The sequence below is a fragment of the Oncorhynchus clarkii genome, chromosome 7 (genome assembly GCF_045791955.1).
Source record: "Oncorhynchus clarkii lewisi isolate Uvic-CL-2024 chromosome 7, UVic_Ocla_1.0, whole genome shotgun sequence".
NCBI classification, from domain to species: Eukaryota; Metazoa; Chordata; class Actinopteri; order Salmoniformes; family Salmonidae; genus Oncorhynchus; species Oncorhynchus clarkii.
In genome coordinates, this window is record NC_092153.1 from 16,279,588 (window position 1) to 16,290,564 (window position 10,977).

At 40.8% G+C, this 10,977-nt stretch overlaps 1 protein-coding gene across 1 annotated transcript; it reads right to left on the minus strand.

The window, feature by feature from the left end:
- Positions 1–450: 450 nt before the first annotated feature.
- Positions 451–5,226, minus strand: LOC139412960 (zinc finger protein 271-like). The gene is made up of 2 exons (XM_071159874.1): positions 4,440–5,226; positions 451–4,133 (listed from the first exon to the last, which is right to left on the minus strand). Exons 1-2 carry the CDS (start codon positions 4,845–4,847, stop codon positions 2,589–2,591), a joined length of 1,953 nt encoding a protein of 650 aa, XP_071015975.1. The 5' UTR covers positions 4,848–5,226; the 3' UTR covers positions 451–2,588.
- Positions 5,227–10,977: the final 5,751 nt, after the last annotated feature.

Sequence of the window (10,977 nt, forward strand, 5' to 3'; positions counted from 1 at the left end):
GGGTTCCAAAAGGGTTCTTTGGCTGTCCCCATTTAGAGACCCCTTTTTGGTTCCAGGGTGAAGCCTTTTTGGTTCCCCATACAACCCTTTTGTGTTACATATAGAACCTTCTGTGGAACGGGATCTACCTGGAACCAAAAAGTGTTCTTCAAAGGTTTATCCTATGGGGACAGTCGAATAACCCCTTTAGGTTCTAGAGGACACCTTTTTTTTCTAAGAGTGTACTGTAAAAAGTACTGCAGAGGATAAAGTTGGATATTGAAAACATTGTTAATTAAATTTCTATTTGTTTCCATAGACACCATAATCTGAAACATATTCTTACATTTAAAATAGATAAAGCAATGGCAAAAACAAATCTACTTCAGTTTTTTGCACATCTGCATACAGTAATTGTTTCATAATTCACCCACAGACATTACATGCATAGAAATACTGGAACACAATATATTTTTATTTGTTTTATTTGATTAATGACATATCACATAATGACACATCACATATGAGTGGTGTGATGGGGTAGATCGTCATCAAGGACCTCTGAGCACAGAATGCGATCTGGAGTGTAGTGGCCCTCTTGAAGAATCATGTGATGGGTCAGATCTGCAGTGAAGATAATCATTTTGTGGAATAGACACTGGCTGGAATGCGGTTTTAACCAATCAGCATGTTGGATTAGAACCACCCGTTGTATTAAAAAAAAGGGCATCTAACACCGGATCCGGAAGTTCAAATTTCGTCGCTAGCTAGAGTAAAGAAAATAGTGCTTCGTCCCATTTTGCTTGGTAAACTAATCTGGCTCCTCAAGCCACCTAATGGATATACACTACACAAGGCGGACTTCCTCTGTGGGCGTAACGCAAGAGTCCGCTGCCCCCAAAAATGACTCCACCCACGAACATGCACGCACACGAACATGCACGCACGTAAACCGTGTAACCACCTATAGAGATGTCTTCAAAAAAGAGCAACTTGCTCATACTTTGCATCCTTTTCCACCACTACGGCAGGGGCATATTTTAGGACTTTCCAGAGGGCCCGCAACACACCAACCTCCTGAGTTTTCATGACAATTACTGTCAGCATATAAAATAAATTAACGATTGGCATAATGTGGGCATGCCGGACACAACAGAACAATAACTCACGGTAAAATATTTAAGTCAGAATCTACTAGTGCTGAGCGATTAACCACATTTCGTTTTGTTATTAAACAACTAATTTGCATTTCGTTTGTTTTGTGTATGTGAGCCTAACGCACTGTTTCTCTAATCATTCAAGTCAGAAATCAAGTCAGGATCCATTTTTATTACCTTTATTTAACTAGGCAAGTCAGTTAAGAACAAATTCTTATTTTCAATGACGCCTAGGAACAGTGGGTTAACTGCCTTGTTCAGCTCGGGGATTTGAACTTTCAACCTTTCAGGTACTAGTCCAATACTCTAACCACTAGGCTACCCTGCCACAGAGTTGGGACGCAGAGTTTTTATTTAAAAAATATTCAACCTAGTTTAACTCAAACGTGGTAAATAACTACAATGACCATAATCCATTTTGATATCTGTTTAGAACATCTTTCCTTGATGTTCTTCTCCCCAACATGCCACTGCTTTACTTACAAATGTAAATAAAACAAGATTGCAGGAGAACATGGACTACCACAGCAGTCAAATCTTTTCGTAGTTTTTTGTGTACATTTTGAGAAACTGTCTGTTTTCCAGCAGTGTTGTTGTGCAGACTACCTGTGCTGTCCCAACTGCTGTATGGAAAGTTGACCGATGCACTCCAGCAAGCAGGCTGCCTGCATGCACATATTTATTACTACTAGCGAGGCACAGACTCCAATCTAAATTACTGCACACATTGTTAATTGCTGAAAAGCTTAATGGGAAAATATATAATAGTAATATTTTCAGGGTCAATTTCAGGTGGAACTAATTATTTGTGGAAATTCTTACACAAGAACACTCAGTCAATCTTAAATTAATCATTGTTCATTTGTCAGCGCACTGGAGAGGTTCCAACTAACTCAATGCACCATAGTACACATGTTAATCAGGAGCTATTTTTGGGCAGTCCCAGCAGTTGTCTTACACATGGCTCTACACAGACAAGTTATATTTGCATGATTTAGCATAATTAATTCATCATTACTGTTTTGTTTCATTCATGTGACCGACCAATACTGGTTCATAACATGTGACAGACTAACACCTCACAAGGCTTCTCTCTAAACTGAGACCTTAAAACTGAGATATCTTTTGTTTGTTCTCAAAACAAGGTCTGGGTATACTGCCAAATACCACTTGAAATCTGTTGAACACAGAAATTGGTTTATAGAACAGCACATGAATAGAACACAGAAATTAGTTATAAGAAAAGCACAAACATTAAAATTCCCATTACAATAGGGTTTTGTAAATCTTACACACGATGACGCAAGTTTGGAGGAAAAGGTCATTGAATAGGTCGGAAGGAAAAACAATAGGGATTTGTAAATCCTAATAATCTGTTAACATTTTAGCTAACAGATTATTAGATTGTCAGTGATTAGGTTGGTTCCCACTTCCTGCAACCCCACTTCTGCATTATAGATCGAGGAAATCTGAGACACCAGAGTAGTGCCTCTTCTCGTGGTGTTTTCTGTCACCATCTTGGGAGAAGCGTTGCCCACAGACAGCGCATTGGTATGGTTTCTCTCCGGTGTGAACTAGCATGTGTACCTTAAGTTTCTCTTTTCGAAAGAATCGTTTTCCACAGTATCTGCACTGATGATTTCTCTCTCCAGTATGAACCCTCCTCACATGCATGACCATGCCATCTTTGCGAGTAAATGTCTTTCCGCATTCCAAACAAGGATAGGTTGCTCTTTCTCCAGAGGTATGTGTTAGTATGTGTCTTTGGTACGATTTTATGTATGGAAAACTCTTCCCGCACTCAGTGCAGTGATACGGTGTCTCTCCAGTGTGTACTCGCATGTGTATTTTGATGTTGCGATACTCCTTCCCACATATTGTGCAGAGAAATGTTTCTATTTTTCTCAAATGTGTTCTCCTGTGTCTTTCAAAAAGGCCCTTGTACAAGAACTGCTTGTCACAGTCAGGACAGTGGAGGATCTCTCTGTGTACTAAAAAGTGTGCTTTCCAGTCAACCAGGTCTGAAAACCTTTCCTCACACTTTGAACAGCTGTAACTTTTCTTGTGTGTTAGCTGATGTTTTTCAAGCTGTTCCAATAGGACAAAGCTTTTCACACAGTCAGAGCAGTGGAAATTACGTTCCTCCTTCATGTGTGTTTTTTGGTGTAATTTAAGATTATCTAATCGAGCAAAACTTTTGTCACAGTCAGGGCAGTCGTAAGGCTTCTCTCCTGTATGTGTTCTCTGATGTCTTATAAGACGATTCTCTTGTTTGAAGCTCTTACCACAGTCGGAGCAGACGTAGGGCTTCTCTACAGTTCTGAAACTCTCGGTCCAGTCTTCAGGAGTATCTTCAGGATCCTCTTCATTCTCCTGTGATGTTTGGGGTTGTTGTCCTTTTTCTACGTGTTGATTCTTTCTAACAGAACTTTTGCAAGGCGAGCCTTTGCCTAGCTGTGACTGGACCATTTCCCCCCCTGGTGCACTAGCTCGAATTTGACTCTTCTGCCTGCCTCTGCTGGCTGTTCTCTGCGGTGTGTTCACACGGTCTACATTCAGTCCAGCCTGTTCGAGCCGTGTGACATGTTCCTCTTTCATATGTCTTTTTGCGTGTAATTTAAGCTTATCTAATTGAGCAAAACTTTTGTCACAAACAGGGCAGTGGTGATGCTTCTCTCCAGTATGTGATCTCTGGTGTCTTATAAGATCCCTCACTTTTCTATAGCTCTTACTGCAGTCAAAGCAGTAGTGTGGCTTCTCTCCTCCAGGACTGAAACCCTCAATCCAATCATCAGAGTCATCAGTATCTAAGGGCTCCTCTTCCTTCTCCTGTATTGTTTTGCTATGTGATGGTGTTCTCTTTCCGGGAGCTCTAGCTCGTATTTTACTCCGAACTACAAAATGTCCATCTTGCTGCTCATTATTAGAACTGTGGAAGTGTTCCCGCTCGATCAGGTTGTCATCTTGCAGGTCTTCTGGGGTGTCCATCTCCTCTACCTGGAAATACATTTAAAATAGCATAATTACTAGTGGGCCTACCGTCTCTGTTCTCTAAAACATTTGTTTTGTAATACATAATATAGTCTACTTTTCGATACATTTAAAGTCCAAATTAGAATAGATAGCATACAATAAATACCTGAACAAATAACTTACATTTGTACAGTAGTAGCTAGGTCTAATCTTTTGAAATACCTAACAGTATCAACATGATAATGATGATTTGTTTGTCATTAGGCCTAGAGATCACCATAGGCTAGTGTTCTAGGCAAGAGAAGGTTAATTGAAAGTAGTAGTCTTTACCTTCGTCTCCTTGTGTTTAATGAAGCCAGACAGCCAGGACAGCGTGGTGAGTATTTGTGGTTGTATTTCTGACGCTGCATCCCCACTCTTCCCCTTCATTTTCCTCCTCAGTCGAACATATCGGTCTCTCAAGTTCTTCCATTTCGTCCTGCAAATCTGTTCTTCTACTCTCAGAGTTTTGGCTATCTCCTTCCAGCTGTTGTTGGTCATGGTGAAGTCTTTATAGTCTTTCAATGAGGTGTTGTACAAATTGTTGTACCTTCTGACCTCTTCAATTACCCTTTCCTCCAAACTTGCGTCGTCTTGCGTCTTGCTTGGCTTAGCGTCATCAGTATATTGAGGCTCCTCGTCATCTTGGTTTTCCTGCATTGTTTGGGGCAGTCCTTCGTCCTTCTCAAAGTCCGCCATTTTCCCTGATGTGCGTTTTGTATCTGATCAGAGGGGGTGTGGGTAAAACCACAAGCTGCAAACGAAGTCTGCTGTGCTATTCTATACACAACAGCTGTCTATTTTTTCTTGTAACAATTTAAGCTTTTGGTTAGATTTGATTCGTAGTGAAACAAAAATAAAAAGCCCATCATTTCACACGATCCTTGATGTTGCTACTGCTTATCTATCCCACTGGCTGGTTAGGTAGTCCTCTCTCCACACCAGACGCAGCGTGATGAGGTTTAGAAAGAACAAGACACACACAGAAAGCTAAACTACCGATTGAAAACGAATCTAGACGACTAGATCGGATATACAAATCACATGCATGTTGAAACGTCAAAATGCCACTTCTTCGGGATTGTGTTGGTGAATCGCATCCAATTTAAGATGCATACACCGCCACCTACTGTACTGGAGTTTGAGGCCATTCACGGCCTACCTACATTAAATTATTTGTGATATGGTCCTATACAATTTGGGGAGAGTAAAAAATATTGTTGTTGTTGTTGTATTGCCCTACCAACGGCCTGAGAGGACAGAACACTACCACTCAACACCCCCTGCAACTGTTCCACAGTAAAACCTCGCAATCCCAAGTATTTATCTGCTGCTGCCACCACAACCTCTCTTTTCTGGGACTTAAGATCAATTTTTGCAGTACAATTGACAACCATAGCTACTGCATGAATGCCAATAAACCTACCTTACTGAAGCACATATTATTTCCGTCACTCTCTATTAGTCTCTGCCCACTCACAGGAATCCTCTCAGGATCCCCATTATAGTGAATGGGGAAATGGTCAATATTCGCGCAATTAAAAATAAAAAAAAGATTAACATGGTACCAACAATTGCTTTTATTACACAAAATGCAACGTTATGTCATTGAACCGATTGATTTAATATCGCACACAGAATAAATTCTAAAGATAATTTAGTTGCTCCACCAGCTTGCAGTATCCCGTCGGCCATCATCTTGAAATACTGGTTGCGTCCGAATACCGTACTTGCGTTTTAAATAGTAAGCATTTTGAGTATGCGAAAAGATTAAGTTTTATAGTATGTTAAATTTCGAAACTTCATCGCATACCCAATACCATAATTAGTTAGTCTAATTTCAATGTGAACATCTACCCCAACCGAGTATGTTCTTCAAATGATGTATTTATATTATTGCCTGTGCTGCTGTGGACACTTAAGGTAAGGAAACATAGTGCAGGGGTGTCGTGGTGCCTGAGCGCGGAGGAGAGGGGCTCACTCACTTTTTTCCAATCTGAGGATACAAGAAGCTGGTAAAACTATTTCTGGAAAATGTATTCTGATAAATTCCAAATAATATTTAATTACATCTAAAATTCCATGAAAAACGATAAAATGACAAACAAAATAAATATGTATAGCAGCCGGGAGGAAGGAAATGGTTGTTTCTTCCGTGTCTTTCTGCCTGTGTCAAAAATTATGAAGAACTATAGGCTACGTGTATGCGCGGCGGAGGCCTGCCTGAGGCTTGACCACTTTCGCCAATCAGAATGTTGAAAAAAATCTATTCAACGTGTGTCTGCCTTGATGCTTATAAAACTCCATGGACCCACTCTCTACTCTTCCGCAGTGGAACCCAGAACGATATGTGAACACTTGGTTATGCCGAGGACAGCCAAACCAGAGTGGCCACAGCAAGGCTAAAAGGAGTTCGACCCACTCGAAAAATTCAGATAGCCCTGCTAGGGTATTATAGCCTACATTGGCTATCGGTTGAAACGCAGGGCCCGTTCAAGCTTGGTATGTCAGGGTGGTCAATTAGAAATGTATATTGGGCGAAGTTGGAGGTAATAATGCATTTAGCTCCTGGACGTTGTAAAACCATGAGCCGTACCTGCCGACTGTCTCCAGATTATTAATCCACCGAGAATAGAAATTAGATTATCATCAACATTAACAATGCAAAACAAGAGTTGGGTTATATACCGGTTTTAACGGCTTGATTGTATACTGAACAAAAATAGAAACGCAACATGCAACAATTTCAAAGATTTTTCTGAGTTACAGTTATATAAGGAAATCAGTCAATTGATTAGGCCCTAATTTATGGATTTCACATGACTGTTGGTCACAGATACCTTTAAAAAAAAGGTAGCGGCATGGATCAAGAAAACTAGTCAGTATCTGGTGTGACCAGTGGCGACCCTGTTTTGTGCACCACATTTTTGCAAAAAATAAAATCATTTATTTTGGGGGGAGTGGGGGGGTTGCCTGTTTTTGCATTTTATTTTGACATTAATACGTGTCACATATCAGTTTGCAAACAATGTGAAAAAATTAATAATTGAGTTAATAAAGCCGTGTACAAACATGGTCTCTTTTTTGTTTTCTTGAGTAAGGCAGCTCCAAGATGCAGGTGTTTCAGCCTAGCTCAGTGCTTTCTGTGGTGGTGGGGCAAGCTAGCAGAAAATACGGAGCGTTGTGCTGTGATTGGCTTAGTGTTCTGTCACTCATGGGTACACTGCGTCACCGCCAAGTCTAAGGGTAGAGCTCAAAAATGCAAGCCCCTTGGGTGCTGTCATAGAGTTACATTAGAAGTGCCCATCCAAGGAGGCAACTGGGAAATCAGAGAAAACGAGCTACGACTGGGAAAAAACTTTCATCCAACTTGGAATTGTAAATCTGGAATTCGGACCTCTTTCTAGAGCTACAACCTGAAGATCACTGACGTCATTATGATTCAATCTTTTTTCTTTCTTTTGAGTTTACAGTTGTCTTGAAAGCACAATGAATCCAGAGAATAGCAGACTTTGATGACAAAGTTTGATGACAACATTTTCCCACGATGGACAGCTGCACCACCTTCCTGTTCAAGTGAGCACAGCACAACAAGGTGAGTCCAAAAATGTATTGTATGCTGCTGCATAAATTATGTAATATGCCAGGGAGATATGTGTACTGTAGATTAGAAAGTAATACTACATTTATGTTGTGTAGTAAGCTGTTAGTAGCCCATGTGCCTCACTCTAATAATTTGGTCTATTTTCACCTCTTAAATTCACCTACTGTTCTGACTTGGTGGTGCACATGTAGCCTATAACCTGTTTTTGAGAAATGTAATCATTGAATATTGTAAGAGCTTTCATTGTCTGCTTATATAGCCCCTTTATTTATCCAACAGTTCTGACTTGGTATACACTGTAAGAATGGCCCATGTTCGGAATTCTGTTGCTGTACATTTCAAAAGTGCTGAACAAATAGTTATATTGACCACGTCCATCCTAGCTCGCTCATTAATGTCTTAGTCGAAATTAAGGACCTCTTATCCACTTGTCATCCCCTTATGCCATAGTTTGTACATCTCAATTGTCAGTAGAAACCACATTTGTTCAAGCAAGTCAGCCATATCACCTATGTTTTTATAAAGGCAGTAAATTAGGCTGAATGAACTGTTTCGCTGCCAGACAAGGCTTTGCTGATAGCCAGGTGCAGCAGTGGTAAGGTGTTGGGACTCTGCTGTTGGGACAGCTTTATGTAGGCTCTAACAGTTTGTGGGCACCGTTTGTCACCGTTATAGTGCAATTAATGTATTGTTTAGTGTTGTGTAGTGTAGTGGCTTTGCTGGTATGCATCCCACATTTTTTGTTTTGTTTCCCCACCAAGATTTACATGCTAAAATCGTCACTGGGTGTGACGCATCTCCTTCACATAAAGTTGATCAGGCTGTTGATTGTGGAATGTTGTCCCACTCCTCTTCAATGGCTGTGCGAAGTTGCTGGATGTGGTCGGGAACTGGAACATGCTGTCATACAGGTCGATCCAGAGCATCCCATGGGGCCGTGCATTATCATGCTGAAACATGAGGTGATGGTGGCGGATGAATCGCACGTCAATGGGCCTCAGGATCTTGGCACGGTATCTCTGTGCATTCAAATTGCCATCGATAAAATGTAATTGTGTTTGTTGTTCGAGGCTTATGCCTGCTCATACCATAACCCCACCGCCACCATGGGGCACTCTGTTCACAAAGTTGACCTCAGCAAATCGCCCGCCCACATGACGCCATCTGCCCGGTAAAGTTGAAACTGAGATTTATCCGTAAAGAACACACTTCTCCAGCGTGCCAGTGGTCGTCGAAGGTGATCATTTTCCCACTGAAGTCGATTACAACCCCAAACTGCAGTCAGGTCATATATTTATACCCTCCTTTTAGAAGGTGTCCACTCCTTGCTTCTCTAGACAGCCAATACATCTCTGTTGCTAGGCAGGAACTTAAGTGGTGACTGTTCCTTCTCATTTCATCTGACCTGACCTCGGCCTGAATTCCTCACTCCTCCCTAATTCACTGCTGCCTTAACAGTGACTGAAACCAGGCGGTTACCCCTTTCCTCTCTCTCAAGGATCCATGAGATTCAACAATAACATGTTCTAACAGAATGTAAGGTCCCTTCCTCACTCAGTAACATCCCATACACCTAGTTGTTATCCCTCCATTGACCCCAACATAAACATTCATTAAACAATAATACAGTACAATAATCAATAAGTTCTAACGCAGTAACCCGAATACGTATATTTCAAACTAGAATCCAACATTGTTCAGAGCACTTTGAATAGCGCGTAGTGAGAACGCAATAATTATTATTTAGGCGAGATTGTCCTTGAAAGAGCACGTCTCGATTTGTTTTGGATTTTATCAACTGCAGTATTGATTTGACCATTTTTGTACCCCCTTTCCTTGAAATTTCTTTGCATCTCAGCCATGTTTCTGACTAAATTAGATTTATTTTGCAAATTCTTTTGATTGGACAGAATTGGCTGTCGGGGCAAACAGTTTCTCAGCCCTCCACAAACTGTTATGAACAATGGAAATCTGGTAAAGATCTGTGTATAGAACATTATCCATCATAATTTGGTCATAACACTGTCATGACCCGTATATTTAAACCTGTTGTGACATACAGTATATTGCATTATTTTATGGCAGGTTATGACACCTACATAAGAGTGTCAAAACCCACATTTATTCAAATGAGTTTTTTCCCTACCAAGACGTTTCCTTTCATTTGAAAGTTTGTCTCTTAAACCCTTTGTTTTTGTGGTTAAGAATTCTTTACAGTCATGTTTTTTCATCATTTTTTAAATAACTTGTAGAAAATACACTTTATGACACTGTCATGAAGCATTATGACCATCCTATCTCACTTTACTTGGACTAAGAAAATACACTGCTCCAGCATTCATCCCAGTCATCAGCAACAGAGAATTGGGGTAGGTGCATGTCTGACATCAATGTATGCACAATTAGAATGATAATTTAACATGCTATTTTACTTTTTTTTAATGTATATAATAAACAAACTGTTGACACGTAGGCTGTGGTGGAATGGAATGTTTTTCCTTGTTGGTAGGTTTGTGGGTTTTGGCACTCTGATGTAGGTGTCATAAAATAACGCAATATATGTCACAACAGGTCTAAATGTGCCATGACTGTGTTATGACCATATTACCACAGTATGATGGTGCCGACAGAGATGGTCGCCTTGCTTCGCGTTCTTAGGAAACTATGCTGTATATATTTTTTTTAATGTATTATTTCTTACATTGTTACCCCAGGAAGTCTTATTACATACAGCCGGGAAGAACTATTGGATATAAAAGTGACGTCAACTTATCATCATTACTACCAGGAATACGACTTTCCCGAAGCGGATCCTCTGTTCGAACCACCACCCAGGACAATGGATCTAACCCCAGAAGCCGACCTAAAACAATGGCGCCGCTGAAAAGAGGCAGACGGAGCGGCCTCTTGTTCAGGCTCCATAGACATGCACATCTCGCCCACCGCTCCCGGGTATACTACTCGTCAATGTCCAGTCTCTTGACAACAAGGTATAAGAAATTTGAGCAAGGGTCGCATTCCAGAGAGACATCAGAGATTGTAACATTCTCTGTTTCACAGAAACATGTCTCTCTCGGGATATGTTGTCGGAATCTGTTCAGCCACCAGGCTTCTCCATGCATCGCGCCGACAGAGATAAACACCCCTCTGGGAAGAGGAAGGGCGGGGGTGTATGCTTCATGATTAACGACTCGTGGTGTAATCATAACAACATACAGGGACTCA